This window comes from Magnolia sinica, chromosome 19, assembly GCF_029962835.1.
Source record: "Magnolia sinica isolate HGM2019 chromosome 19, MsV1, whole genome shotgun sequence".
NCBI lineage: Eukaryota > Viridiplantae > Streptophyta > Magnoliopsida > Magnoliales > Magnoliaceae > Magnolia > Magnolia sinica.
In genome coordinates this window covers 8,348,304-8,364,202 of record NC_080591.1, presented here as the reverse complement: position 1 = coordinate 8,364,202, position 15,899 = coordinate 8,348,304, and the positions used below count along the sequence as shown (strand labels likewise).

At 39.3% G+C, this 15,899-nt stretch overlaps 1 protein-coding gene across 2 annotated transcripts; it reads left to right on the top strand.

Moving 5' to 3' along the window:
- Window positions 1-514: 514 nt before the first annotated feature.
- Window positions 515-15,516, top strand: LOC131234883 (uncharacterized). Of its 2 annotated transcripts, none has more exons than XR_009165826.1 (13): window positions 515-779; window positions 3,075-3,157; window positions 5,480-5,537; window positions 6,655-6,714; window positions 7,701-7,830; window positions 9,072-9,295; window positions 9,910-10,002; window positions 10,082-10,153; window positions 11,295-11,327; window positions 13,295-13,435; window positions 13,926-13,999; window positions 14,467-14,556; window positions 15,152-15,201. XR_009165826.1 is itself a non-coding variant. In XM_058231871.1 (13 exons), exons 1-13 carry the CDS (start codon window positions 684-686, stop codon window positions 15,209-15,211), a joined length of 1,197 nt encoding a protein of 398 aa, XP_058087854.1. In that variant the 5' UTR covers window positions 518-683; the 3' UTR covers window positions 15,212-15,516. The 2 variants fall into 2 exon arrangements, 1 of the variants encoding a protein (XP_058087854.1); XM_058231871.1 differs by having other exon boundaries at window positions 518-779; window positions 13,943-13,999; window positions 15,152-15,516.
- Window positions 15,517-15,899: the final 383 nt, after the last annotated feature.

Genomic DNA, 15,899 nt, shown 5'->3' with positions numbered 1-15,899 from the left:
CATGGAGAGAGAGAGAGAGAGAGAGAGAGAGAGAGGAGTGTCGGGCGATGGTTGGTAGACGGTGAGCGAAAGGTGCTGTCCGTTAGGGGGGTGGGTGGGGGGAAGAATGGATGCGATATCTGGGATTTTTGAAAGTTTGAAATGTCTCCTATAATCAATGTTTGGGATTGTTTAATTGTTTTCCTTCCACCTTGGCTTCAAATAAGGATTTTCATTTTCTAGGGAACAAACACTAAGCAATTAACCTTAGCACTAAGGCAAACTGAGAACTGAATTGAACTAATTGGTTCTCCGAGTTTTGGAACTGTGAATCAGAACCGCACTTTAGAACCGGATCGATTCCGGTCTGATTCAATGGTTGTTCCATGTGCACCCCTACTAAGGCCAACCCCGAGCCAGCCCATTGCTACCCTATAGACCGTGCGCTTTCGGGCTCACCCCAAAGCGAATGGGCCCAGTCCAGTCCTGCACGGCCCATTTGCCCTTTGACTGGCACGTGTGCCGCGAATCGAGGGATCACTACTCAAAATGAGACTCTTCTAGGCCCTGCCTCCCGCGCCAAGCTGTCTCGGCCTCTCCCCTCTTCAGTCTTCACTTCCGGCGGCAGTAGCAGACTCCGTGAAGAAGAAATTCCTTTTCTGCCCTTCTTTTTTTCTTTCCCATTTTAACCTCGGGATATTGAAATGGATCCCGAAACTGCCCTTGGGCTTGCACAGCAGGGCTCCACTCTTCTCCTTCTCGACGTTCCCCAATTTACCCTTGTCGGCATTGATACTCAGGTACTGCTTCCATACACTAATCTATGGTTGCGTTTGGATGAACTATCGAATTGAATTGCAATAAACAAAAGTGAAGATGACCAAATTGTAATTACATTCATTAGCATAAATATCGAGCGTTTGCACTCCAAATTGCGATTGCGTTGCTTTTTAGTTGCACTGGAAAGATGCATAAATTTAATTTTGCACTTGCATTCTCTTTTTGACTGTCGCTGACTTGTTTCATTCTCTCTTGATTAAACTGAAACTTTGCAATTCGAACGTATGCGGCCCACTGAAATTGGAAGGTAGTGCTTGCCACCATGTGTGCCACTATGGCACACGGATACAAGATCCAAGCCATCCATCAGGTGGGTCCTAACAGTGTTTTAAATAGCGAATAGCATGTGACATAGTTAGGGGTGTACATCGAGTCGAGCTGGCCTCAGCTCGAACTCGGCTCGGCACGGTCCTCTTGCCTGACTGGCCAGCTCAACTCGGTTGGGTCAGCAGCTCGGGCCAGTTCGAGCCGAGTTCGAGCCAAGTTCACCATTGCAGCATTTTCACAAACACCTTGACTTCACCTTCAAAATCTCACTATATTTGAGAAAGCAGCAATGGTTTTACAGGTATTTTATCAAACACCTTCTAAGAAACATAAAAATCAAGAAAAAAAGGGTATTGGTTTCATATACATACCTTCCTTGCCACCAGCCACACTTTGTTGGGTCATTTCATCAAACACTTGGTGAGCAACATCAATATCAAAGGGAGGAAGACTGAGGTGAGCGCCTGAGAAAGGAGGGAGAGACTAGAGAGAGAGAGGGAGGAAGACCGGAAGAGGGGAGCTCGAGCTCAGGTTAGGGTTTAGGGGGGCTGAGTAAGGAAGAGGGCCAAAGGGGTTAGGGTTCGTGCGGCCGGGTGAGGGAAAATGAGTAGAGGTAAGTAGGTTTTTTTTTTTTTTTTTTTGAAGGGTATATATACCCCTGCACCGAGTCGAGCCGAGTTCAAGCTGGATTTGATCCGAGTCGAGTCAAGCTGGGGCAAGCTCGAACTCGGCTCAAACTCGTTTTCGAGCTTTAAAAATCAGCTCGACTCGGTTCAAACTCAGCTTCGAACCGAGTCGAGTCGAGTCGAGCGAGCCAACCGAACTAGCTCAGTTCGTGTACACCCCTAGACGTAGTGTTCACCCCTCTGAAGAGTGATGCGTAAGCTACACACTACATCTAGATTTTTAATCAAGGTTGCACTTGGTTGCACCAATTCATCTTATTCTACACCAAATTAGACTGATTAATCATGAATTTTAATAAAATTTCATGATATTTGGTGCAACCAAACACAACCTAAAGTAATAGGAAATGGCAATGAAAAGGTAAAGAAAAACCAACGAAACTGATTTAATACTGTTACTTATATTGTTTAACTACAAGCATTGAAAAGATTAATTAATTTTTATTGAAAATAGAAAAAAAATGTAATAAATCATTACATTAATTGATTGTAATGTTGTAGTAAAAAATAACTTGTGATGCGAGCTATGTAGCATGTAGTGTGGTCTATGTAGCGTGCAACATACGCAAATTATCAGTGTAGGCTACATGTGACTTAAGCTATTTTCATGAGCTATGCAGCGTGAAGGCTAACCTATACCACGTAGCATAAGCTACACGCTACATAGTGTGGCTATTTAAAACACTGGATCCCAGTTTATAGATGCATTGGCCTGAAGATAAGGCCAATCCACTACTCGGTTCTGTGACGGTTAATGAAACAAATGGATGTTAAAATTGTTCTAGTATGTAATGCAGGGGCGTTTTCACACCAGGTTCGAGTGGGGTGGCCTGTGGGATGCATGGGCACAGTCGAGGTGGGCGGTCTGTGTGAGGCAGGTGGCTCATGTGAAGCGGGCCCCACCTGTGTGAGGTGGGTGGGTAGTGTGAGGCGGAACCCATGTGATGTAGGGCCCACGAGGTCCTAACCTATGTGAAGTGGGGCTTGGGCTATGAGATAAAGGGATTTATTCGCCATGCTCTATCAGTTCGAGCTTTTAGAGCAAGTAGTTAATTGTCCTGTAGTAGTATGTGTACTTGTTTCTAAAATTGTGACCTACTTGAACAGTGTACTAGCCTGAATTTTGGGCCAGATCATCTAAATGGTCAGATCCATGTGATGGATGGCTTGGATCTTGCTCTTTTATGCCACATGTGTGCATTTATTGGCGTGTACTTGGGATGCCATCTCGTATTGTTGAGTCTAGAGTTTACGTTGGTGCCATCTTCTTAAGCATAACCCAACACTGTATGTGTCCTGCAGATGTTTTCTGTAGGTCCTGCTTTTAAGGGTATAAAGATGATCCCTCCTGGTCTGCATTTCGTGTATTATAGTTCCTCGAACAGGTTAGTTTCTTTATAGTTTGAAATTTCTTTCTTTCTTGAGTTTTGTTTGAATGCAGTTTTTGTTTATTTGTGGGTTCTTTTCAACTGATGCTAAGAGGAACATCACACCCTCAGGTTGTGTACAAAACTTCGTACCAAGCCACATCTATATGATACACATGACTAATTTACGTACAATGTCCGGCATTGTGGGTTTCCACATTCACTGGGAAAAGGCTAAAGGCCTGGTTGGTAAGAAACTAACAATCAATGTTGTTTGATGATAGGCTACTTTGGACTTGGTTGTCTGGTTGAGGTCTGTCTGGATAAGCTTACATGGAGAAAAACCCTGGAATAAGGTGGATGGACTAACACATGTAGCAGCTGTACACATTTGCACATGTGGACATTTGGGGTATCTATGGATTGATACTGGCACATTTGGTCTATTTACGCATTGTCACATTGGGGTGCTTGAAGATGGGCAGTCTCACATGTGGCAGGATGTACACACATGTGCCTAATTCGGGTGCTTGAAGGTTGGATGTGACATGTGGGGTGCTTGAAGATGGACAGTCTCACTTGTGGCTTACATGTGGGACATGTGAAATGCATGCATACAAAAAGTAGTATTCCTTCGTGTACCCTATCAAGGATAGTTTTGTAATAACTTTTTGTCTATGTTAGCTTATCCAAACTAACGGTCAATTTTTTTAGATAGTTGTATCATTAATTTTATGGGAACCACTGCCTAAATTTATTTCACAAACCCTGAATAGGCACTGCAATGGTCACTCGTCTGGATAAAACTATCTCGACAGAACTTTTGTTGGGTTACCAAACAGGACTTAAGGGTCTCAATTCACTGGACCAGCCAATCAGCCTAGGCTCAGGGCAAGCTCATGGGTTTGTCGGGTTGGGCCAGGCTGAGCCGGGCCCTGACCATGATAATAATAATGATTTATATTAGCTGTACATATATGTATTACATACCGTTAATATACATATAGAAATTGCTTGATGGACCTGGCTTAGGCTTGACAAATTTTTAGTTGGGATGGGCCTAAAAAAATTTGGCCCATTTTGGTTCAGGTCAGGCTTGGGCTTTACGTTTTCAGAGGATGTTCAGGCTGATCATGACCGGACCCCTTAACACACAAAAGGCCCTTGATGAGGCAGTTAGGTCCATCTGATCTTTGGGAATTTTGGGCTACACCTCATCCATGGCAACATTTGCAATTGGAAAGTCCCAATCAGCATTATGTATGACACAGTTCAGCAGAGATGAGCTGAATATCAACCTTTGTACTCTGCTTGAGTATGCTATGGTTTCTCAATTTTTAATGTCATATGTAGTTGTCTGTTGTTAACATAATAATAACTAGAAAGGTTGTACATAGGAAATGCCAACACTTATACAACGCATGCTATTGCTTATTGGAGTTTGACATATCAGGAAAATTCTTCACAGGGTGTGCGTTAGAGATCGGGCATCTTGAGGTTACAAACTCATCAGCCCACAGTAGACATGAGGGTTTATGCCGTTGTACTTAAAACGCAGCCTGCATAAGGGTTAGAACTTTTCCATATACAGTGGACATGTGATTTTCAGATATTTTAATAGAACTTGTACTACATGCTATCTTAAGGTACAATATTTTTCATCTGAAAGCGTGCATTATCAAATTATTGTGCACACAGACCCAATACATGTATATGGCATGCGGAACATTTACTACAACATATTGCATGTGAACTTCATATTCAGTGTTTTTCTTTTGTTTTGCTTTTCTTTTTTTCTTTTTTCGCCTTTGTTCGCTGTTTGATAAATAATATTCTTGCCATTCAAAAAACCAAAAAACTTCATATTCAGCATTTGCATGTGGTATTCTGTCACTTGTATACAACATCTGAGTCATGCAAAAAGATGGGCTCCACCATGAATATCACCAGGCGCAAAAATAGGCTGATCAACTTATCAGGTAGGTCACTGTGTACGATAACAATGGACGGTTTAAGTCGGACCTGCAGACTGTCTGACTCAATGTAGACATGTAGCCCACCTAATGAATTGACACCCTGATTTTTGCGGAATCTGATCTTCATGGTGGGGACCACCTTTTGCATGTCTCTGATGTTTTACACATGACATATTGGCACATGTGGACCTATTGTAGGTGAAGTTATTCAAGCATTCTGGGTGAGCAGTCCCTATTATGATTATGTATATGTGTGTGCACCCACACACATAAGTTACATATATGTGCCTTTTGAAGATTATGTCTCATTGATTTTCCTTTTTTTATTTTTAAGCCACTTTCTTATAGACTGTTTCCTGTACAGAGATGGCAGTGAATTCTCACCTATAATTGGTTTCTTCGTTGTTACTTCCCCTTCAGAGGTGGGTAAAGTGTAAACTGTCTAATTTCATTACCCACATGTGCTTAAATTTTCAAGTTAGGAGTTAGGGCAGTGTTTTGAAACTTTGTATATATGACCTGCTTGAAACTAATATGATTCTACATGGTTATTTTTTGAGAAATGAGTTGTACTTATATATGTCTAATTTATCAATCAAAAGAAGTCTTTTGTATATATCTAATATCTGGTGTTCCAATTCAAATTAGCATTTTAATACACTGATCTGTACACCTTGGATATGGACATAGTCCACATAGGGTGGCTACACAGTGACCTTCCTCCACAGACACAGACACACAATATGAATGTGAGTTACTATACAATGCTCGGGCTCAGAGAATGTAAAGTAACATCCAGGCTCTCAGTTTGTTCAAGTGGAGCTGATTGCTCAGTGATCCAACCATTGACATCATGGGCCTCAATGTGAGCAGTCCATGCACCAAAAATCTTGCAGATGGAAATACCTTTCAACAGGTGACCAGTAAACAAATCGTTAAGAAAGAAGATACAGCAACTCTTACCATTCTACCTAGAAACAGCCAAAAATGCTATGGCTAAGATGTTTGGATGCGGGGAAGTTTGGTGCATGGGTCATCTGTAGCAAATCCCATCATGTCAACATTTTGGATCATTGAACCATGCTCCCTACTTGTACTACAAACTGAAAATGCCTGGGGTATTGTACAATCTCTTGCCCCTAGTTTCAGACAATAGCTCTAGAAATATATTTTATGCAACATATAAAAAAGGGAATTGATACATTCGCCTTCTGCATTTGATAAAGACACCCTTTCTTTGCTATTTCCTTTTAATGTAGTATGATAACTTTGTACCATTTTACTAGAAGTAGCAAAGTTATATCCGTAAAAAGGGTGGCATAAATAGTGACATTCTTTAGACGTACATAATAATGATGAAATATAATACAAGAATTGTAGAAGGCATGAATTAAAACGAGTACTTCAATGATTGCCAGGTTGCGTACTTATGTCCACATGGGCACGTCCATCATGACAATTTATGAACAAATAAGGTTTCTTTCCAAGATGACATCTTTTTTGGCCTGATGTGAATCGTTGGACTTCTGGCTGCAACAGGTTATTGTTCGTAAATGGCATCAACAAGAGGAACGGTTGGTCAAACTTTCAGAAGAAGAGGTCTGTGTTCATTTGGATTATTTTATTCATTAGGTGCTGTTCCACAAAATGCATGTGTATACTTGCTTCACAATTTGAAGAGTCATTGGAAAATGTAATGCAGAGAAGGGAACTTGGCACTTACAGAATTTGGAAATTTTGTAGGCACGCATTTGAATCTTTGTTTCCAAAAGTGTCCAGTAGAAACACAAGTTATGGTTACTTGAAGGGTATGGTACTTGTGTACATGAATTGTTATGTTAGTTTCAGACAGATTTTTGCCCATTTTTAATTTAACAGGCTGTTTTGGGTCGTGACCTGCCAACTTCATTTGGTTGGTCTGCATCAATGTCTGCACATGCATGTGGGATGATTGATACCACCTATATTTATAGGTTCAAGTCAACTGCATCATTCACCTTTAATCAAATCCTATTTCAGAAGACAGTGTATGGATGCAGTTCAGTAGTTGTATTGAGAGAACTACATGATCAAATGTTGAATCCTGTCTGGATAGGAGCTGAGGATACTTCATGTCGAAGTCATTGAGCTGAATGCAGGATTTTGACAGCTGATTAAATGGCTCTCAACATCAGCAAGCTGTCATCTGGGGTAAAATTGTATTCTTCTAACTTGTATGGACCACCATTGGACATTGTATTTGTGTCAGACAAGTTCAGCATGTGCCTACTTGTCAACATGATTATGATTGGAAAACTGATAACGTATGGTTGGAAATTGGGAATATTTTGGCCTGAGTGGTCTTATGACTCTTATGACCAGAAATCGAATAATAGCTTGGTTGTAGTTTGACTGTATCATATCCAAATGTGCCTTTAAAAAAAAGTATATATCCAAATCTTCACATTTTGCTTCTATAGGTTAATTATTTAGAATACCAGTGTTGAGCACCTCCAAGGGAGAATTTCTTGTTGAGATGATGTATTAGTGATGGTAATTATTATATAAATAATTACAGGATATTCTTATTTTGATATTTCTCATAGGAAGGAAGGTATTGTGAAGCAGTAAAAAATTTGGAGTTCGATCGCCAACTTGGGCCATATTCTTTGAACCAATTTGGAGAGTGGAAGCAGATTTCAAACTACATCACAAAAAATACTGTTGAACGGATTGGTATATCCTTCTTGCTCATGGTACTTACATCCTCTTAAGTATGAGCTGTTGTTGAGTTGAATTCATGGTCTTGTAAATATCTAATATAGCTGTTGGCATGCTAATCAATATTTCCAGTTTAAGGGCATCTTTGAGATGTAGATAATCCTGACTTCTTTGGATATTTATCCAAGGTTTTTGAATCTGGAAAGGTCAGATGTTTGGTTTCTCCACATTTTCGTGGTACAAAGGAGAAACATGTTAAGGGCCCATTTTTACGCATCCTCAAAAGGGATGTTTGATGTCTAAATGACGTTTTGAGCCAAACCCCGGTTCACTTTGTGCATTTGGATGCACTTTCGCAAACCCTGTCTCATCCCCAGCTTGCAAAAGAGGTGCTAAAAGTCCGACTTGAACAAAAACCAATCGGATTGGTTTCCGTCGAGTTGACTGAAAAAAGCAGGCATGAATGCCGTTTGCGGAAGTGAGTCCAAACAGGCCCTAAAAGTGGTGCCCTTCTTCCTAAGAGTTTCCTTTCATCTTCTCCTGGAAATGAAATGGTTTGGGTTATCCTATCTGACTTGATCCGTGCTGCTCTGCATGCAAACAAGCCGTAAGTTTATCAGTCATTTCATTCCCTTAGATGCCTCAGTGTTTACTGAGATCAGTTTGTTTTATTGTAATACCCTAGAAATATAATGAGTTTCTAAACGCATGTATGATGTGTGGATGTCAGATATGGTAGGTAATTTCTTGTGTTAGAGAATCAGAGGCATTCTGTAATAATGTATATTTACATGCATGTCTTGTAGTTTTATCCTCATTTATTCAAAGGGCATTATCAATGTTGTCAAAAGCGATCGCATAATGCCATCCGTATGGCATATGTGATGGTCGCATATGTCATATGGATAGTATGTGATCACATATCGCCTAAAGTGATCCCATATGCGATTATTACAGAATGCCATTTGACAACATGAGGATAAAACTAGAAGACATGCATGTAAATATACATTATTACACAAATGGTTGTGTAATAAGCGATCGCACAGGATCGCTTATGCCATTTGACAACATTGAGCATTATGTTATTGTATATTTTCTTATGATGTTTAATCTTTATATTTAAATGGTTGTCAACTTTGGTGAAGATCACGGCTAGATGCCTCATTTTTCGTACCCCTCATATTAAACACAAAATACTGATGTACCCTTCACTATCCTTGGTTTTGATTGTGAATAGTTTGTTTGGTTTACAGAACCTATTGGAGGGGAAATTACTGTAGCTTGTGAAACTGCATTGGACGACACAGTTCCTAACACTGCTATGGAGAAACATTTAATGGAGCAGTTACAAAATAGTAAGTTCTCAAGGTCTGCTGAAAAATCCCAAAGAAGAGGATGTTACTACACATCGATTCCACATGTTGTCAAGCATAAGGGCATCTCAGGGGAAGAGCTTACCTCTTTGAACCTTGACAAAGTAATGCTCACTACATTCTCAATATATTCTCCAAACTAGAATAAAATCATATCTTTCTTAATTGATACCATTCTTGACTTCATCCATGAAATTGGGAAATTAAATGACCAAGGACTTACTGGATCCTGCCGTGCTTGCAAATCTGCAATTTGCTGTTGATTTCAATTCTTGACATTTGGCACCCGTGGTTTGGTGATCCAGACCATGGATCTGATGGGCCTCGCCAGTATTGGGGGTGTCCCAATAATCTTCCACACAGATAGATGATAACCTTTTGATGGATGTGATACAAGTAATGATTAAGGAAGAAATAGAGCAACTGTTCACATTTAATGAGAAAGTGGCCAAAGATCAAAGTGTCAGGGTCTTCCAACCTAGGAGATTTTTGGAGTGAAGCCCATCCACAGTGCGTCCCATTAGATTAATGGTCTAGATCACCGAACCATGGACCCAAAATATGCTTCATTGATTCAGTTGAAACTTGAAAGCACCAGCGAACTGTAAAGTTTGACGAGGTTCAGGACCCTATAATTCCTCCATATTATTCATCTTCTGATAAGTGATATTTTTGCTGATTGGCGGTAAATATTTTGTTGGTTTGCATTTGTGTTCAGACACAACTATTAGAAATCATCCTGATGAAAGATTTTGGAGGTGAAGAAGATCTGCTTCTAGGGGAGCTGCAATTTGCCTATATTGCATTTCTGGTAGAACTCAAAACCAATGTGATCTGTTTCCTGGCAAATTCATATTAGCTAGATCCTTAACAATTTTGAAAGCTTGCAGATGGGGCAATCGCTTGAGGCATTTCTTCAGTGGAAAGCTCTAGTTAGCCTTCTATTCAGCTGTACAGAAGCAGTAAGTCCACGTTTGGGTGCTACAGAAGTAGAATTCCTGTTACTAAGAATGCAGCAAACATAGCTTTATGTAGACTGCATACGTTGAAGAGATTGTCCATATTTTATTTGGGATTGCATGATAGATATGCATCTAGAGCTCCATTTTGTTTTAACTCCATTGTGATGCATTTATGGAGCAGTAATGAAAAGGATCATCTATGGAACACGAACTATAATAGTTTCATGAGATATAATGTATTGGATGCTTCTCTTCAGCTGCCAAATTCATTCTCCCTTGAGAACTCTATGATTGTAATCAGTTTGCTGTTGAGTGCATCTCATCTAGGACAGCTACGAAACTTAGCTTCATTAACTGTCAAAGAAATAGATAGGTACTTTGGTAGAGCTTTTCTGATTATATGTGATACAAGTCGCATATGATATCATCTTGCATCAAAATAATGCCATTGAATAATAGCATTCACGATTCGAATTTAATTTCATTCATGATCAAGAAATGAAGGTTTAATGCAGTGGAGTAATCATGAATTGTAAAAGTATAAGTTTTGCAATTAAATAAATAAACAGTAAAAATCCTCACATTAACATGTTTTATGTTGCAATTCTAGACCTTATTTATCTTCACTTGGTTTTCTATTCTATAGCTATGAGCTTGTCGATGTGAAATGACTGCATTCAAAGATTAAACCAACCTAGAGATTAGTTCAAGGGTAATAGATGTCATGAGGTTGCAGGTTGAATCCCTGCCTACCCCCTCAAAACACAGAAAAGAAGTTCTGAACTTTCTCAAGTAGCAATGTAGGAACTGAGAGCCTCATAATACATTGATTAAGTTAGAGGTTCAGTCTCCTTCACACCTTACATTTTGCTGTCTCTTATATCACTTCGAATGGCTAATCCTTTGTTTTAGGAAGTATATTTGGTTTCTGAACTTTATTTATTTATTTATTCTGAGTTTAATGTCGCTTGTGAAAGGGACCATCCCAAACTTTTATGTTCTAGTTGGATGTTTACATCATCATTGAAACTTTACAGCTTACATTTTCCTATAGCATGGATTCAAATTTCTATGGGATAACAGATTGGGAGACTTTAATTTACTGTGAAAATCTAATTATAAATTTTCTTCATTGTTGCAGCCTCTCCATACAAGGAGTCAACTATTCACAAAGGTAATGTTCTGAAGGGATCATTTGTTTTGAAACGGCCTCTCATGCACATGTAAAATGAAACTTGGTAAAAGTCAAATGAGTTTTCTCCAGCATTGTTTAGATGTACTGTTGAATTAAATATAACTAGCTTGTATTGTAAACAAACTCATCATCATCATTATAGCCCTGTTTCACTGATCATTCCTGTGTAAGGCCCTATCCTCTGACAAAACTCAAAACAGAAATTCTCATGATTTCTTGGCAGAAAGTTCATGAATGGTGGCCTACGTGACATGAAGCCTCCTTTACTTGGGCTGAGTACCAGCTGGTCCATTGCTTCCATGCGAAGGTTGTAGTTGGCTAGATGCCTAGGGGTGGTAATGGGCCAGGTTGGGGTCATCGCAAACCTGACCCATTTATATATCGCATGGTCCAAAATATTGACCAGCAGGTAGCTATTGGCTGATATTTATCAAGAATCGTAGATTCCTGCAACTGTATTTTGATGCGAATCGATCATACTCGAAATCACACTGAATCGACTGATATGGTCAATACGCATTGCTCAACTCTTGTGAGGTTTTTTCCCTCTTTTATTGTCTTAAAAAAATTATTTTCTATTAGAGAAAGGGTCAAGAGGGTTTTCTATTCTCTTTTAGAGCTGTAAAGTTGTAGTATAGATGTTATTTTTATTTCACTTGCACACAAACAAACACACAATTTTTTCAAATTGTACTATGACAAACCTTTAAACTGTAAAACTAATAACAATATCTTTTCACAAAGTTTTCATTTTCTCATGTTTGGGAAGAGAGGCAAATGATGTAGCCGCTGCTTTTGCTTGGGAAGGGGTTAATTGCAGCTCCTTCTTGCTGTCGGGATCTTAACGTAGACACGTAGAATTCTAGAGTAACTCGCGCGTTTTTCACTTTCACACACAATCACATGCAATTTACATATCAACTAATTTTCATACTACATACCTCAAAACAGTAAAAAATAAAGTAAATAGGGTCACCGAAAAAGTCAAAAGCAAGCATTAAAGACTAGATGGACATAAGTAACCATGGTATACATGTTTTACTTTTCATTCTTGACAAGTAGGGTCTTCAGTAATGCTGACCATTGGTCTGTGTGTCCCACTATAGATTGGCTATGCCTCAAAAACCTTGATAAGACAATCTAAGATGAGAAGAGACAATAGCTGATCGTGGAAGTATGTGGTGGGTAGATTCATGCCTAGGAAGATCTCACACCTGAATTTCAAACTGCAGATGCTGGGCCTAGAATTTGTTTTTTGCTGAGTGCGGGCTGGGCCTGTTACCTTAATGGTGGGAGACAATTGCGTTGTGCTGCTTGGTCATGCTTCCTTTAATGGGAGACAATTGAGTTGTGCTACTTGGTCATGCTTCCTTTAATTATTATTATTATTATTGTTGTTGTTGTTGTTGTTGTTTTTTTTTTTTTTTTTTTTTTTTTTCAAATTTTTAATTTTAATTTTAATTTTTTATTTTTGAGGAATGAGATTTGTTGTTGTTGTTTTTTTTTTTTTTTTAAAAAAAAAAAAATTAAATTTTAAATTTTCTAATTTTTTTAATTTTTGAGGAATGAGATAAGAAATGGAAGAAAGTTGCACTAAATTTTGGAGATGAAATAAAGAGGAAAGAAAAATACACAAATCCATATTTACATATTTTTCAAGGGAATTTTAGCGTAATATTCTATTTTTAGTAAAAAGAAGGACATAAATGTTCAAATGCATTGTTGTTTTAGCCCTAACACATATGCATATGGTTAAGGTAATACATGATTTTAAAAGCCTCCCTTCTTCTTCTTCTTCTTCTTCTTTTTTTTTTTTTTTTTTTTTTTTTTTTTGCATTTCTCCAACAGTTATGTATTCTTCCAGTCATTTTTTTTTAAAAATAAAATAATAATAATATTATTATTAATAATAATCAATGTCTGATTGTAGATGCAATTTTGTTCAGTTTGTGAAGGTGATATACTACCAGCTAAAGCATGGGTTTCATAAGGACCATGCAAACACAGTTGGTTTTGAGAAGGGCGCATCAGTGTTACTGGATGATTCATGGTTCTCTAAGGACATCTTTTTGCATCGTCTGTGCAAGGTAGAATTCTTCTGTTGTTTGAACATATAGAAATGCTAGGAAGGTTCATACTAAGGCTGATTGAAGAGGATATTTGGGAGAAAAGTGCAAGCATTGCTCACATGTGCAAGATCCAGGTTAATGATTTGCCTTGGTTGGCAGACAGTACCAATCATCTATATCTAGCATGCACATGTGGCATACCTGATGAGTGAACCTGTCTTGTGACACCTGTACAGGTAGCGAGCCAATCAAGTTTGATGCATAAATTACTGTAGCTAAGCTTGCATTTGGCTGCACCAAATATCATGAAATTTCATGATATTTTTCACCTAATTAGACTGATTAACCGTGAAATTTCATGATATTTAGTGCAACCAAAAGCACCCTACACTGGAAATATTGAAAAAGGTTCGAAAGTCGGGTGGATAAGATTCATTGACTTGGTTGAGTGCTTTAAAGCTTGTCCAGTTATCAAAACAGCTATTTTTCTTTTCTAATGCCCAATTAGATTTCATTTAATTTCAGGAGTTCTTTTCATTGGTCCTAGAAGCCCATGTCGTGGACGGTGATCTTTTGTCCTGGGTGTGTATACTAATGCCTTCTCTCGCTCTATATTTCGTCTTCTTGTTTTTGAGTGCCTTAATGGCTAGGATTGCTTTTTATGGACATAATGTAAGTTAACCTTGCAAGGGGCTCATGGCTTCTACATGCCAATCTGCCACACATTTGTGAGATCCAAGCTGCTCAACAAGAGGGTTGTCTAAATGCAGTGGCCCAAAAATCAGCTCGGTCAAATAAGTCCATCCGTCATTTTTTCTTTACCGTCCATTTATGTTCGTAAATGCACAGGCCCCCTGATGGGTGGGCCAATCTGAACTTTCACCCCAGGGAATCTAAATAGTGGGGGTGACCTGAGGAGCAGTTTGTATCTCTCACATGTGATGTGTGGATGTGTGTGAACCAGTAAGCTCCTTGGCAAGTGCACTATTCAAATTAATTTAGTAGGGATCCTTGTTACTTCTCGAGTTTATGCAACTTACTGTTTCCAGACAAGGAAGCTGAAAGGACTGCTCGAGACAACTCTTGGGTGGGATTTCCAGAATGATGCTGCAGATGGCATCTATGGAGAAGATGATGAGGTACATGAAATATGCAGAACTGACTAATTTTCGTAGTTCCTTTTTAAAAAAAAAAAATTTAAATCCCCATAATATATTGGGATGATGAGGAGAACAAAGTGGGCTGTTTTGATGATACATGAAGTACACTGTTCTCACCTTCAACGGCCTCCAATTTTCCGCTGAAAATAATGGGCCTACACAAAAAATGGATGGATGGTCTCTACTTCTTCAGAAGCTCTCATTCATCTACCAGTGGCAAGGTGGTGACACTATTAGGTGTGGCAACAGGGCGGGCTAGCCCGCTGGGTCTTGGTTGCCTGCACCATGCAGGTTGTACCCGGGTCTCCAATAGAGGTCTGTGGATTGGGATGGGCTTCATTTTCAAGCTTCATTCATAAACAGGTCTACTAATGCCCGATCTGATTCTGATAATAGGCTGGTGTATAACATCAATGGCAAGGTCCAGGCCTGACTTTTAGACCAGACTGATAATTGGGTCAGGTTTGGGCTGACCCTTACCTTGTGCAGACCCCAGCCTGTTGCCACCCTTGATGACTGTTGCTTTCATGGATGCCTGGTCTTTTTAACGTGTAACTCTATCTCACTTGTGCAGTATTCTCCTGTTGTTGAAATGTTGGATCAGACGACCTATGGTGAAGGCCCATCCACCTAGCTTTTCAAGGAAAGTGAGAAAGATGCATACGACCAGCCAGGTAGAGCAAATGCAACCTCCCCAAATACTGGATTTGTTGGTTTGTCCCAGCTCATATGTGGTGATGATTCATTGCTTGTGTCAAATCACCTAGCCAACAGATGGGAAATGGGTCACAACAACCACAGGCTCAGACTCTAATCTAGACCATACAATGGGATATCTATGTGATTTTAAATAACTTGTTGATAGTTTCAAAATAACAAAAGAGTGGACAGTTTACTTCAGTGATGTGATAACTATATAGAATATTCAAGGTTGGCATACACAGGACTCAGACTCGGCGGCAAACTGTCTCAGGCCTAAGGTTTAAAATGGCCTGATACAGGCAGTGGTGGTGATTGATATGGTGCACCGAGAACAAGTTTGAAGCCTTCCTCAGGCGAATGTGCGATCCGAGCTTTATAGAAGTAAATGAGACATTTTACAAGAATCAATCATTAAAAAAAAAAAAAAAAAAAAAAAACAGGGCATTCATCGAGCACCACTGGCGCAATTGAGATCTGTGATGTTTATCAAGTGGGCCCCAATGATGCATTCTATCCTAAAAACGATTCTTCAGGTGTTGGATTCATGGTCCACATCTTTCCTAATCATCTGTCATGTTTCATGCATTAGGACCACCTGATCAGTGGACAGCTAATTGTTA